This window comes from Vicia villosa, linkage group LG1 (assembly GCF_029867415.1).
Source record: "Vicia villosa cultivar HV-30 ecotype Madison, WI linkage group LG1, Vvil1.0, whole genome shotgun sequence".
NCBI lineage: Eukaryota > Viridiplantae > Streptophyta > Magnoliopsida > Fabales > Fabaceae > Vicia > Vicia villosa.
In genome coordinates, this window is record NC_081180.1 from 75,408,172 (window position 1) to 75,424,227 (window position 16,056).

Genomic DNA, 16,056 nt, shown 5'->3' on the forward strand with positions numbered 1-16,056 from the left:
AGATAACTGAGACTAATTTTTGAAAAAAAATAAGGGTGTGACTCTAGTAAAATATTTTTTTGGTGTGAGATGAATACTTCCAAAAATATACTTCTAAATTTAGGAGAATATTTTCAGATTTCCATTACAAAGCCTAAATGCTACCCATTGCCTTTCATATCCATATCTAAAGCTAGCCCATTTATGTGCTGCACTATTCCAAAATTTCATTTTCCATTTGATTAATAGTGAAATGAAATCATTTTGCTTCCTATAAAAGTTAGTAATTCTTTTTGTCTTCCTAAAGGAGTGTTTGTAAGCCATATTTAATTAAACTTCTACTATTGAAGTGGCACTCCGTGGACCTATTAAAAGAAATATTACTTTTAATTTTATATTGATAATTTTTAATGCTTATCACAGAGCTTGTATGATTCAACATGAATTCAGAAGTGAAATCATTATATTTTCTGTGGATGAACAAAATACTAAAAATTATTTACAGTTTGACACCACTTGTATTGCATGACTGTACATGTTATTACATACATACATGTACAAACCAATGGAGGGAAACATGTTAGAATGGGAGAAACCTTTGAATCATTCTGGTAAAATAGGAAGCCTAGAGACACTGCTACCATTGCTACCACCAACAACACCAGCAGAAGCTTCTGAGGTAGAACTTTTTTTCTTGCGAGAAACAGAACCGGTTTTCGAGGATTTTTTGGCACTAACCCTCAAGGGAAGAATCTGCAACCTCGTGTTTTGATCAGTACCTGACTTTTCAGCAGCTAACTGATAACTTTGCACTAGTTCAAGCTGCCTGTCGATAATTTCAGAACGTCTCGGAAGAAGTTCCACGGCCTCTCCACCAGGAATCACTATGTACTCTATTGCTAGCCGAACCTCCTGCAATATGAGTGCAAGAAATTTTAAAACATAATAATAACATTGGCAACATGTTTTTCTCGGATTCAAACACAGTTTAACACAAAAGCGGTTTATCAGAAAAAGGCGGTACCTCCAAGGCATCAATCTCTTCCAGAGATGGTTTTCGTTTTGGTTCTTCATCCTCAATTTCAATATCCGGAGATTCATCATTTGATGGCTTCTTTGTCATGGGTCCAAGGGATTCTAGCCCGAGGATCATTTTTATGGCCTTTAACATCCGTGCCATGGTATTGGACTGCAAGTGAGGAACAAAATTTCGTATAAGGCAAAAGGAGACTGCGTCAAAGCAGCGACTTAAAGGGAGTAGCTATAGCAAAAGGGCACCTTGAGAACAAATACAGGTAACTGGTGGAATTTTGCTGCACCACGGATCCATGGATTCTGTCGTAACTCAGAACTGGATGCGAGAATTGCATCAGCACTTCCAATGTCATCGGTTATCTCTAGTAAATCTTCAAACCCCATCACTTTTGTTACTTGGTGTAGATCAGCTTCAAGCATCTAAATTCATCGAACAAGAAAAATAGCGCAAGGTTAGAAATAAAATAAGAAGCATTATATGAAATTTGCTAATGGAAAATGAGACAGATCCATTATTACATTGCAAGTGTACACTTGCATTGGCGAACTCCTCTTGATCACAGATCGATTATTACGCCATTTATTGAATCGAGTTGGAGAGTAGTATTTATCATCCTCACCATACTCTCTGTCAAAACTCATGGTATTATTGTTAGTTAAGTTTAAATTTAGATTTAAATCAGGTGTTTCTTCATGACTTTTTTCAGGTATTTTTTCAAGTATTGGAGCATGCTTCGCCGAATCATTGGCAAAATCATCCCAATGACGGAATTCAAATACCGGAGGTTTTCCTGCAACAAAGTTTTTGAATCAAATTACAATCCAAATAACTAAATAAGATATGAAGTAAGACATTCCATTATAGAAAATGAGGAATACCGGCTAAAATGGCATCCACGGTTGCATCTAATCTACGATGAATACGGCACTCAGTTTTCGATATCATCTCAACTGCGCACGTAAATGTAGGAGGTCCTTTCCTTTCAAGAACCGTCTTCTGCACTTTCCTTTTCCTGGCTTCCTCGTCCCCAAGGGTTACACTCTATTCAAATAAATGATCGATAAACATCATTATATGGACAAACCCCCTATACATATTTAATTTAGATTGCTACAAAAAATTTAGATTGACTAGATTTTTGAAAGAAGGCAGGGACGGAACGGATGGATCTATTTAGAATCTGTTTGGATTGACTTACTTGAGTTTATCTACTGACATAAATTTTGTGACACAGTTTGGGCAACCTTTCCAAATCAGATTATCTTTTAGGGCCCCGTTTTGTTATAAAAATAATTTATGCAAGGTTGTTCATAAACACTTATTTTGATAACCTTTTATGCTATAAGCTGCAAATAAGATGTTTATCCAAACAGACCTTTAATCAACCATTATTCATTATAAACTTGAAAGAGAATAAAAAAAGTAGCTTCGGAGTTTGGACCTCTATGCCACCGACAAGGATCTGAAGATAAGGATTTTTCATTATGCTGTCAATGGTTGTTCCATGTGCTGTTCCTACCAATTGAACTCCTCTTTGAGCAATGGTACTTGCTGCTAATGCTTCAAGTTCTGTTCCAATTTCATCAATTATAATGGTTTGAGGCATATGATTCTCAACCGCTTCAATCATAACCTGCACAAATAGACAAAACGGCATCATCAAATATTAGATTGCAAATTTACAACAACATTTTACATAAATATGAAGTACTCGATTATGCCAAATGACTAAGTTTAGTACTAACACTATGCTGCATATTCACATTTGGAACTTGCATCCTCCTTGCCCTTCCTATGCCTGCATGAGGAACATCTCCATCACCTCCAATTTCATTCGATGTATCAACTATTACAACGCGCTTCTTGAACTCATCTGCCAGCATCCTAGCAGTCTCTCTGCACAAGCAAAGCTTTTTCAGATATTATTGCGAGGTAAGAAAACGAAAAAACAAACACATTTCAGTGGCATTTGTATAGTAAACCATTTCAACATACAGAAAGAAAAAAAATACGAAAAAAACTTGACCTGATTAAGGTAGTTTTACCAACACCAGGAGGTCCAATAACCAATATAGAACCTCCTCCCTCAACCAGATCACGTATAATTTCAGCACTGCCACTCACCGCTCGACCAACACGACAAGTAAGTCCAATGATCTGCATTTGACGGTTCCGAATCGCACTTATTCGATGCAAAGAGCTATCAATTCCCGATCGGTTGTCATCAGAAAACTCACCAACCTATAACATTAAACAAAACAAAAACCAATAGATTTACATATTTATCAGTCAATTCCCTAGCATAGCACAAACTATCAATGACACACTATCATGGATTAATTTATTACAATCTAAATTTAATAAAGCCTTTGGACCCCACATAAAAAATCCACAGAGTTTAATAATCACAATATAAAACAATTTCTCAATAAACAAATCAATTACAGCTATCAAACTAGGTTTAATTATGGTTAAGTCAACTCAACTGGTAATTGTGCAGAGATATCTAACTGCCTAACTGTCTAACTGTCAGCGGATGCTGGTTCAAACTCACGACATCTCATTTATTCATTTTTATTAGGTAATTTAGTATAAGTGCTTATACTATAAAGCACTTAATTAAATTGATTATAGGGATGTACCTTGGAAATGGCGTGTTGTAAATCATTCTGGTTAATAGGTTGTTGAGAAATAACCCAATCACCAGAAGGAAACCTAGCAAGAGGCTTTCTCCCTAAATCCATAACAACCTCAATCAAACCTCCAATCTCCCTATGCTTATACAATTCCCTCCTCATCTCAAGAGGAAGAAGCTCCAGAAACATATCAAGCTCAATGGTGGTTCCGGTTTGCGAAACCACCGGCGCTGATCCATTCCCGATTGGGAATCGATCAGACGGACGCCGAATTTGGGGAGAAGATGGATATGGTTTAAAGGATCGAATCGGTTTGGGTCCTCTTGAACGGTGAATGAGAGGAGTCGGAAATAGAAAGTGTTTGTTGCTGTTGTTGTTTTTGGTGGTGGTGGAGGTGTTTCTTTGCCATGAGGTGGTGTGAAGATCAATTAAGACAACATGTGAATTTATTGCTCTCATTTTCTTTTTCTTTCTATGTGTGTTAATGTTTTTTTGTTAGTGTTTTTGAGGTTTGTTGTTGTTATAGTGATTTGAAAAATGGAAGAATAGAAATAGAAATAGAAATGAGAAGAGGGAAGATTCTTTGGTATCTTTGAGTGTATGTGAAGAAAAAGGAAGGAAGGTAGAGATATGTGAATGCCGTTAAGCGGTTGAGGTTGGTATTATTGGAAGAATCAAAGTATCAAAAAACACACAACAAAGAATGAGCTCTACTCACCACACAAATGCATGTTTTGGCCACTCATTTTCCGTCACGCAAAAATCTTCCTACCACGGACTTTTCTTATTTTCTTCTTTTTTTTTTTGTTTATTTATTTATTTATTATTATTATTATTATTTTCTGATTTTGACTTTGGTTTACTTACCACTTAAAATGCTTTTTATTTTATTTTGTTGAGAGTGAAATTTTGCTACCACAATTCTATCTGATTCAAAAAATTAATCTCAGGCACGTAAAATATATCTAATTTTTTTATTAAAAAAATACATTTTTTACAATTAAATTTAGATTATGTTTAGTTTTGTAATGATTACTTAATAGCATTATTACTAGGTACATTATTTGAGGTTTTTGTCAAGAATGGGTACACCATTAAGATGATTTGAGATTTTTTTTATCTGAATATTTTTGTGATGCATTAAAAATGAGGAAAATTACCTTTGTAAATTGCAATCATTTTGAATTGTGTCTTTTTAATACATTGGTGCCAAATAAAACTAAGCTTCTTCTGTTTGTGTTTGTTAGAATAACTGCTTTTCAGATTTAAGCTTCATAACTTAGTTTTAGTTTTAGGTGTCTATGTTTGTAATATTGAACTCAACATGAAAGATTGGAATAAAAGTTGCAGATTTTGTTATTAATGTGAAAAGGCTTATGATCAATTCACATATAAAGTTTTGCAAACAAACCATCTAGCTAATCTCAATTGTTTGTAAAACTTATTGAAAAGCTAAAAATAGAAAGTTTTACCTAACTTTCAAAAATAGTTATATAAAAGGAAAGTTAGTTGGTTTTTAGAGGATTTGCAGTTATGCTTGCTTCTTAACCAAACTTTTCAAGTATATCAGTCTTTCAATGAGTCTTCTATAAGAAGAAATGTCTGCCTTTATGAAACAACAATGTCTTTCTTTGAGTGTGCCACCTCCAGATCAATAAAGTATTTCGAGATTCGTAAGTTTATAATTTTAAAATTGTTGTCTGAAATACATTTGATTTGGTCCAACTCATATAGGGATATTCCTAGCATTATAATGTCACCAACATGTACTATTACGACAGTGATGTGATTGTCCCTTTTGAGAGTAAACATGGAGTAAGAAGTGAGCTTATCATATCACTTCGCGCGGGCCTGCATCAAGCAACATAAGCTATTAATCGATTTACACGTCTGATATAGTTTGTCACATGTGATTCCTTAAAGCAAAATCATGTATACATTCTCTACTAAATCTCTATGCAAGAATGCATTGTTCGCATCCAATTATTGAAAAATCCAATTCCTGATGGAAGTTATTGCAAGCAAAACTCCAATTGTTGATAACTTTGGAGAATTTCTTTACCCACCTCCTAACCTTCTTGGTCACCTCGGGTGAATTTACCAAAATACCCCCTGTTTCGGAAATACATCTCCGAAAAAGTGCTTTTATTGGAAAAAAAAGGTGTTTTCGGAAATGTATTTCCGAAAACGTGTTTTTTTAATGAAAAACACTGATTCCGGAAATGTATTTCCGAAATAAAGTTGTTTTCCAGAAAATTGGTGTATTCGGAAGTTCATCTCCGAATTCACCCCCCTTTGAAGAATTCGGAAATGAACTTCCGAAATAAGGTCTGGGACAGAATGTACATGGGCACAGTCAATGAGGCGTGCTTTAGTTAAGTTTAACCCGATTGATTCTCATATGAGTGGGAATTTGAAAAGTCCTGATCCTGATGATAAAAGAATGAGGTTAGAAAGACGATGGAGGAGACGCTGCAACAGGTTAGAAAGTCCTGATCCTCTAGAAATTCGTACCACATTGTAACTTACCAACGTAATAAACAACAACAAAAACTATACACTTAAAGTTCAAAAAACTTATGAGCAAACTATACTTACATCATAGTGGTGTAGATCCTTACCAGCCACTCGCAACTCATTATGATTAGCACAAACTTGAATTTTCCTTCCCAATTGACCGTAACCAGGTCGGTTAGGGAACCTAACCGCCTTCTGAGACGACGGAGCCGACTCTAGAGTAGCCTTCTGTTTAACTTCGGCAGTCAGGCTCTCAATGGAAATCGGAGCCGAACTCGAGGAAGCATCCGGCGCAGCAACAGATGGAGTAACAACTGGCGCTGCAACAGATGGATGCATCCGGAGGAGGTGGATGTCCGGAGGAGGAAGAACCGGCGGTACGTCCACCGCGAGAGCCACGGCCACCACTACCACGACCTGATCCTGCAGCATTGACGGATGATTGTTGAGAATGTGCAGGAGATGGTTGACTCCGGCAATTTTCGGGATGGTTTCCTCGACCGCGGCGAGACATTGTGATGAAAGCGGTTACAAGAGAGAGAAAATGTGTGAGTAGAGGAAAAGAGTAAAGATCGAAAATGATTTTGGATGTGATTGAAAGAAAAATGGGTGAGAAAGCAGGCTTTTAAGTAGGAAAGTGTTACCACATTTCTTAGAAGGTAACCGTCTGAGAGTGGTGGGGGAGAAAGAAAAGGCACTTCGAAATTTCAAATCAGGTTGATTACAACTCGTTCTACATTTACTATCATTTAAGAGACTTCCCAATTTACTATCATTGCGATTACAATTTTTTTCCTGTAATGGTAAATAATTAAGAGACTTCCCAATTTACTATCAATGCGATTACAATTTTTGTCCTGTAATGGTGAATAATTAAGAGACGAAAAATGGTTTGATTTTGATGGAAGTTTTGGAGAGGGTTTGGGTTTGTTTTGGGTTTGATTTTGATGGTATATGAACACTTTTCCGAAATATTACCTGATTGTAGAAAATAACTGAATTTTCATGCATTTCGGAAATGCATCTCCGAAAACACCAATTTTTGGTGTTTTCGGAAATGCATTTCCGAAGTCTAAAAAAATCTTTAAAAAAATTACTTCGGAGATGAATCTCCGAAGCAGGGGTAAGTTGGGGATTTCGCTGGGGGTGACCCCCATAGGGAGGTGGGTAAAGAAAAAACCTAACTTTGCCACTAGTGAGAAAGTGTAAAAAAACTTCCTCCCTGAATTTGACCATAACCATTTGCAACCAATCTTATCTTGTACCTCTTTATAGAGATATCATCCTTATGCTTGATTTTATAGACCATATTCTCCCAATAATTTTAACATTAGGTGGTAGATCAACAAACCTTCAAATATATTGTTGGCTAATTCCTCTAATTCAGAGTTCATAGTTCTTTGCCGATGTTCATCTTCGTAAGCTTCTTCATAGGTCCTAAGCTCAGAATCTCGGGTGACATATGCTAAAGGATTTGTGAATAGGAGCCAAAGACTCAAAAGAATGAAAAGAGAAAATTGGATAGAGAATACCGGAACTTGTTAATTTCATTGAAAATTTTAAAACATTACACACATAATCTTCCAAATGAGTTGGATCATGCTTATTCCGAATAAGTCAAGATAAAATTGTTATATAAATTTATAAGGTAAAAATTCACTTGATTTGAAGATTAAATATAAGTGGTTTGATTTTAATTCAGAGTTCATAGTTCTTTGCCAATGTTCATCTTTGTAAGCTTCTTCATAGGTCCTAAGCTCAGAATCTCGGGTGACATATGCTAAAGGATTTGTGAATAGGAGCCAAAGACTCAAAAGAATGAAAAGAGAAAATTGGATAGAGAATACCGAAACTTGTTAATTTCATTGAAAATTTTAAAACATTACACACATAATCTTCCAAATGAGTTGGATCATGCTTATTCCGAATAAGTCAAGATAAAATTGTTATATAAATTTATAAGGTAAAAATTCACTTGATTTGAAGATTAAATATAAGTGGTTTGATTTTAATTTAAAAAATATGAACCAATTTAATTTAATTATATTTTTTATTAATATTAGAAAAGCACGATAAAATAATAAATTTAATGCAAATAAAATAATAAAAAAACTAAACAGCTAATTAAAAAAATTAAAAATTAAACTACTAAAGAAAAAAACAACAAATCAATATTAATGTAATATATAATATTAATATAATAAATAAAAAAATTAAACGTGGTCACCAAACTCCCCCAACAATCTATAATATAAGAATTAATGGTTGTGGAAAAGTCAAAAATACTCTTATTTGATTTTTTGACACCACATTAAAATTGTGATTATTTGGTCTTTGTACAATAAAGTTCTTAATTTTATTATTAAAATAATACAACCCTTATATTTTATCAAACTTAACAAATCTCTCTCTATTCTCTATTTTTGTTCTCTTTCATCACTTTCTCACTTTTTTCTTCCAAAAAAAATTCTCTATTTTTGTTCTCTTTCATCACTTTCTCACTTTTTTCTTCCAAAAAAAATTCTCTATTTTTGTTCTCTTTCATCACTTTCTCACTTTTTTGTTCCAATATATATATATATATATATATATATATATATATATATATATATATATATATATATATATATATATATATATATATATATATATATATATATATATATATATATATATATATTTATATACGAAAAATGGTATTTATGATCGAAATATTTTTTAGTCAAAATGGTATACGGAAAAAATTTATTCAAAAAAATCTATTATTGATCTAAATATTTTTATATACAAAAATTTAATATTGATCTAAATATTTTTGTAAAATGATATCTAAATAAAAATAATAGTTGTATACGGAAAAAATCTATTATTTACCAAAAATTGTATTTATGATCCAAATATTTTATATTCAAAAATATTATACAGGGAAAAATCTACTATTCATTTAAATATTTTTGTAAATGATACCTAAACAAAAATGAAGTCTGTATACGGAAAAAAAATTTATCATTGATCTAAATATTTTTATATACGAGAAATGATATTTATGATCAAATATTTTTGATCCAAAAATAGTATACGGGAAAAATCTATTATTGATATAATATTTTTATATACGAAAATTTAATATTGATTCAAATATTTTTGTAAATGATACCTAAATAAAAATAATATTTGTATACGGAAAAAAATCTATTATTTACGAAAAATGTTATATTTGATCAAAATATTTTTTATTCAAAAATGATATACGGGGAAAAATCTACTATTGATATAAATATTTTTATATACGAAATTTATTATTTGTCCAAATATTATTGTAAATGATACCTAAACAAAAATGAAGTCTGTATACGGGAAAAAAATCTATTATTGATCTAAATATTTTTTATATATAAAAATTTAATATTGATCCAAATATTTTTGTAAATGATACCTAATCAAAAATAATATTTGTATAGGGAAAAAATCTATTATTTACGAAAAATGGTATTTATGATCCAAATATTTTTATTCAAAAATCATATACGGGGAAAAAATCTACTATTGATCTAAATATTTTTATAATTTATTATTGATCCAAATATTTTTGTAAATGGTACCTAAACAAAAATGAAGTATGTATACGGGAAAAAAATATAGTATTGATCTAAATATTTTTATATACGACAAATGGTATTTATGATCAAATATTTTTAATCCAAAAATGATATACGGGAAAAAAAATTAGTATTGATCTAAATATTTTTATATACGAAAATTTTATATTGATTCAAATACTTTTGTAAATGATACCTAAACAAAAATAATATTTGTATATGGGAAAAAAATCTATTATTTACGTAAAATGATATTTATGACCCATATATTTTTTATTAAAAAATGGTATACGGTAAAAAAATTATTATTGATCTTTATATTTTCATAAACGAAATTTATTGTTGATTCAAATATTTTTGTAAGAGATACCTAAACAAAAATGAAGTCTGTATATGAAAAAAACTGTTATTAATCTAAATATTTTTATATACGAATAATGGTATTTATGATCAAATATTTTTGACCCAAAAATGATATACAGAAAAAAAAAATTATTATTGATCTAAATATTTTTATATACGAAATAATCAATTATTTATCTAAATATATTTTTCTTTGTGAACAATTTATTTAAAATTGTATCCAAATGCGTGTAACCGAATAGAACCCGTGCATGCATATGCATAGATTACTAGTTTAATTAGTAATATTAATCGCTGAGTCCACACACAAAAATTGATTCAATTTTTTTTTATTAAATTAATCCAAAATTCAATGTGATTCGAATAGTTATCTGCAAGACAGCAAGAGGGATGTCAAATGCGAACATTTTCAAGCTTAAAATTGAGAAGGAACTAGCTTTGCTTCTGGTGACCAACTTCTGATATATTATGCATTGGCAAAAACATCCTGCTTGCTATATTAAAGTTAAAATTTCACATTATATCGAGTCATCATGTCAACCTGCATCCTATTTCCTCCACAATTAAAATTACTTTCTTTATTACTATTGGGTCTAGTATCCAACACTACTACTTAATTAAACATTTATTAATAAGGAAGCTATGGTAACCCCAGAATCTCACATAAATATTTTTTCTTAGCCAAACCAATGAAACTTCTCAAAACTGAGTATTTCATTTCTCACCAATAATTTTATCCCCAAGTTCAAAATCATTTATAAAGAGGTTAAATTAGTAGAAGTAATGAAAAAGTTGAAATGCAAAAACCAATATTGTTTTTTTGAGAAAAAATTAAATAGATGTATACGTAAGTTAACCTCATGGCCCGGCAGTATTGTTGTGTGCGAGCAACCATAATTAAAAATAGGAAAATGACACACAACTTGCCCATTCAAATTCAAGACAGGACCTTTTATTATGGGTAGATCGACCAACTAGGGTGCGATGTTTTACTAGTTGGATTTTTAAAATCAAAGCAAATTTATGAAAGGGATTCCTTAGGCAACTTAAGGGTAGTTGAAATTGTAAACACTTGGATTTTGAGCAAGTCAAATTCAAATCATCAAGGTCCAACAAAGACTGGCTAAGTAAAGGATGAAACCATTCTAAACTAAACATCCATCTCTAATAAATAAAACATAGCACTTTATAATATTCATTTGGAAAGACAGACAGCCCTTTATAATATTCATTTGGAAAGACATAGATAGCATTTTGTAATTATTAGTAGAAAAGGGAAAAGACATGAGAAAAGTTTTCTCAAATCAAATAGATCCTTAAGTTGTGCTTCAACCAGTATTGTTCATTGTAGATGGCGGTTTGTCAAAAAACCTTGAAAATTAGACACTTTTTTCCTCCAAAATGATCATTTTATTCCACCAGCAATAAGCATTGAAAACAAACACATGCATTAATAGATTAAGAAAAGAAGATAAAGAGGTTAAGTGTAGGCACATGGAAATGGATCCTTTAATGGTAATTTTCACATTACAAATTTCACACAAGTGTCATGTGAAGACTCTTCACAGACATTTACAAATTTCGTGAAATTCTCCCGTGAGAGAATCTGTTCCTGCAAGTCCGTGTTGAAAAGGAATAATCCAATCAAGTTCCTATACTAAATTTGGGTCTGGTTCTACAGGGGTATCTTTATTTGGAACCATAAAATCTTTTAAAAGGTAACAACTAAAAAGAATGAAAGCTTTGACCCAAGGTGGAAAGGCGAGCTCTTTTGGAAGCCAATCTCAACCACTATAACAAGCATACTTGCGAAACATATCTTGTAAGAAAAGCATCTAGACTAATCACTAACCAATAGCATAGACTTCATGATTCGACTGGTGAAAGGAATGATTGGATGCCAAAAACAATGAAAAGAATTCCACCCGAGAGTCCAACCTGTCATATATTGAGTACAACATTTAGATGATATACACACTTAGCTTAATAGCTTATCGGTAATATAGTAGATCAAAATTGCACACTGTAATCCAGAAAGTTTTGCATCTTCAGAATTCCATCAAGTTTTACTTCACTTCTTTTTCATTTATTTCCAGGTAGTCTAAAACTAATTTCAAAATTACTTGAAGCTGATGCATGAGGACATTTTGGGAAAGGCGAACTATTGAATTTTAAAAAAAAGGTAAAAAAGAAAAAGGAGACAAAACATGGACACATGTGAGTGATGTAATTATAAAGAAATAAAAATTATTACCACTTTTTCAGATATCTGAGAAGCTAAACTCTTCCCTCCAATAACAGCAGCAGTAGTACACAATGCTTGTCCCCTGTAAAAAAGCAGCTAATAATTAAAGTCCTCTCCTAAGAAATTTGTAGGACCTTAGGCATGGGACACGTCTTACATATTCATGCATCCAAACAAACACTACACATTTGCAAGGTGCACAAACATGTATGCAGAATTTCAGTAGACAAAATTAATGAAGAAAAATATTCATTGTGGTGTGCAGACAAAAAGAAATCAGTTGATTCTACAATGCAGACAAAAGGATAGTCAAAACTTACAGAATCCCTCCAAGAACCACCCCAAATGGGTTTTCGTCTGCAGCTAAACCTATGGTAGCCAGCTGAACAAAAAACATTATGCTTAATAAAGACACGACTGATGAAACATTAGCTCCAATAATGGCTTTAACGAGAAAAAAACTGTTTTTCTAACTATGCTCACCTGGCTCTTGTCACCCCATTCACCAAAAAAAGTGATAGAAAATGCCTGGAGTATGGATATGAAAAGGAATCAAATTTGACATAGTTCAATATTCAGTTAAATATTCTATGGAGATACTACTAATTTATTACCTGTAACAAGATGGGAGAGAAAAATTGTGATAAAAATGACCGTTTATGCTTTTTTGTGGCATCATCATCCTGGAAATTAAGACAAATGTGTATACGGACTTAGAAAATGAACACATGACGTGTGGAGACTCTGCTTTATACATTTTAATCAAATATATATTCAAAATAAGTACAGGATTCTTATTCAAGCTCCTGAATCAGAAGTCAGGCAATTGAAGATTTTGATATTATAGATTTCTCTACAAGATTTTAGGTGCCTTATTCAAATTCAAAGCATGACCAAGTTTACAGCAATTTATTTGTAGCGTAGATATTAAGAACCTCAATCTTTGGTCTGTTGTAGTAGTTCTAAGAACTTTCCAAGAATCTCTTTATTAACCCTTTTGTAATCAATATCATACAAAGTAAACAAAATATTTTCTGTTGAAATGTTTAAGTAGTACATTTTATGACCGTGCATGGTCTTAAGGGACTAACATAAACTTTCTACGTATGCTCAGATCAAAAGAGTGGGACATGGAGACACACACAAAGAATGCAACACAAATTTAATTAAACAGATATTATTTACCTTTTTGTTATCTTTTGTAGCTCCATTTTTAGCCTTCCAATCTTTGTCCTAATAATCACAATACTAGGGTGTTGTCAAGAAGATAAAAATTGACTTAACATAAGAAATCAAATAAAGGTGAAAAACCAACCAATTGAGCTTCAACTTCAGCCAATTCCTCTGACTCCCTGTCCATCAAATGAATTCATTACGATTGAGTATAAAAAACCCTACTCAGATAATAACAGACGTTCAATAGAAATGTATAATCAAGTAGATTTCAGGGATAATAAATCCTCACCCTCCTTCAAATATAGCCTCTTTCAAGGACCAAAGTCCAAATCCCAAAAACAAGAATGTTGTAATATGATGAGTCCAATTACGAGAGATCTGCATAATAGCATGAAAATCACTAAGGGAGGATATCAAAGAAAAAATTAAAAAAAATAACGCAGCCAAACAAGAGTTGGATAACACCTATGATATGCATTCATGCTGAATATCTTATCTCAATATACACAAAATCATTTCCAATACCATGATAATATAGCATCTTTTAAGGATCTAGTAATAAACAAACAAGAATAATAATTCTGAAGTTGAACCGGCAATAAAGAATGCTCACCAGATTTGGAGCAGCCCAACCAACAAGAACAGAGAGAATTGTCATCACCTATAATTGGAAATTTTACAACAAACTATGAGAATCAAATGGAAAACGAATAAAATCAATCAATTAATACGCAAAATATAAGTACTTTAAAGAAAAGGTGAAAACAGTTCTTACTATCAAAGCCGCGAGGCAACCTGATAAGACAAGGCGTCGTGGGTGTCGCATAGCCAGTATCTTCACAAAAAAAAACATCAATAAATCAAACAGTCAAGACAACAAAGACAAATATCACTAACCTTCCCTGGAAGAGCCAAAAGCAATTCTAAAAGTGAAGAATTGGTGAAGAATTGATTTTGGAATGATTTTGAGGTGCTTGGTTCTTCTAAACTAAAATTCATTCTGCCTCCAGAATTGATTTTACTTGAAGCTAGACTATATAAATTTTGATTTTAAACGTGATTTTTATATTGAAATTGACTATTCAACTCATTTCTGCATAAATTTATCCAAACATAAATCACTTTACACTCAGTCAACTCGGATTTAACCGGAATCAATTTTACAAAATCAATTCATTCAAAATCAATTTAGTTGACCTCAGAACCAAACACACGCACCACACACACTACAAACGTTACATTTCAAATTCAAACTCAGTTCATCAAACAACACTTGGGACACAGTAGAGTCATTAACTTTGTATAAACAACTGAAAAAGAATCATAATTAAATAATCTTTCTCATATTCATAATTAAATAACTTGAACCTATTAAAAAAAATAGTTATCCAATTTATTGGTTAAAATTGCAAGCAGTAGGTGATATCTGAGGTAGTTTGAGCTGAGAAAATAATTGTAAAAAGTAATGATAAAAAAAAATGGAAAATGGAAGCGAATTATTGAATAAACTGACCGCAGCTGCAAAGAAAGTCTTGTCACCGATCTCGGAGAGAACGGTCATGGCAAGTGACTTTGTAAAACCCTAAAACCCGAAAGAAAAACAAGAATGAAATTAGCGTTGACGAAGAAAATTGAATTGAAAATGAAAGGGGAAATTGTTGAAAGAATACCTGAACAATTGAGCTCATAGTTGCAGAACGAAGAGATCAGAGAGAGAGAGAGAAAGTGTGAGTGTGTGATTTTCTCTTCTCTCTGAGAGTGTGAATTGTTGTTACCAGTTTGTTTGAGTTGATATGATTATGAATGAATTGGGAGACAGATACACGGTGCGCGCGTGGTTCTTTTTTATTTTATTTTTGTTTTTATTTTACCGTGATTAAAAATAAAAAATTATTTGTTCGGATCAGAATTCAGAGTATAGGATTCAAAACAATTTTTTTTTTTAAATGATAATCTCGAATCGAATAACCTCATTGGTTTGATTCTGTATTATTTACCTTAAATTATTCTATTTTTAAAACATTATTATAATTGTCATGTATAAAAATTCAATTTGACACCACCACATCACATTTTTTTGTTTGCCATGCTAAACCACCTACTAGTCTCTGTCAAAAATTTATTGGATTTACCTAATCGCTTTCCTCATGATAAATTTTCTTTTTGCCTTTTTCTTGTTTTCTTGATTTTCTTTGATAAAAAATCAAAGATAATTAATTTAATTATTTTGTTTTCATAATAATAGAAAACACATCAATGGTTGTAAAAAAATACATAAATAGTTAATAATTTTTTTAATAATTTTATTCTGTTTTTTTAATGCATTTACAAAAATTGTAAAAAAAAAACACTTATTAAAAATAGAGAGAGAAATATTAAATATTTAGAGTTAAAAGGTAGTGCACTGACAGTGTAAAATAGTTTTACACTGTCATCCAATAGGGAGTCATGAATGTGCCATGTCATTAAAGTTTTTTTTAAATAAAAAAATATTTTAATTAAATG

The 16,056-nt window shown here is 31.7% G+C and overlaps 2 protein-coding genes across 2 annotated transcripts; both read right to left on the reverse strand.

Moving 5' to 3' along the window:
• Nucleotides 1–413: 413 nt before the first annotated feature.
• On the reverse strand, nucleotides 414–4,347 carry LOC131642495 (protein SEEDLING PLASTID DEVELOPMENT 1). The gene is made up of 9 exons (XM_058912740.1): nucleotides 3,658–4,347; nucleotides 3,042–3,256; nucleotides 2,761–2,911; nucleotides 2,457–2,648; nucleotides 1,894–2,056; nucleotides 1,534–1,805; nucleotides 1,258–1,434; nucleotides 1,004–1,168; nucleotides 414–891 (listed from the first exon to the last, which is right to left on the reverse strand). The coding sequence occupies exons 1-9, from the start codon at nucleotides 4,108–4,110 to the stop codon at nucleotides 583–585; spliced, it is 2,097 nt and encodes a 698-aa protein (XP_058768723.1). The 5' UTR covers nucleotides 4,111–4,347; the 3' UTR covers nucleotides 414–582.
• Nucleotides 4,348–11,561: 7,214 nt separating this feature from the next.
• Nucleotides 11,562–15,485, reverse strand: LOC131642502 (GDT1-like protein 4). Its single transcript, XM_058912746.1, has 12 exons — nucleotides 15,222–15,485; nucleotides 15,065–15,133; nucleotides 14,327–14,386; nucleotides 14,165–14,212; nucleotides 13,841–13,929; nucleotides 13,691–13,727; nucleotides 13,561–13,608; nucleotides 12,990–13,058; nucleotides 12,859–12,903; nucleotides 12,696–12,757; nucleotides 12,385–12,457; nucleotides 11,562–12,068 (listed from the first exon to the last, which is right to left on the reverse strand). The coding sequence occupies exons 1-12, from the start codon at nucleotides 15,237–15,239 to the stop codon at nucleotides 11,997–11,999; spliced, it is 690 nt and encodes a 229-aa protein (XP_058768729.1). The 5' UTR covers nucleotides 15,240–15,485; the 3' UTR covers nucleotides 11,562–11,996.
• Nucleotides 15,486–16,056: the final 571 nt, after the last annotated feature.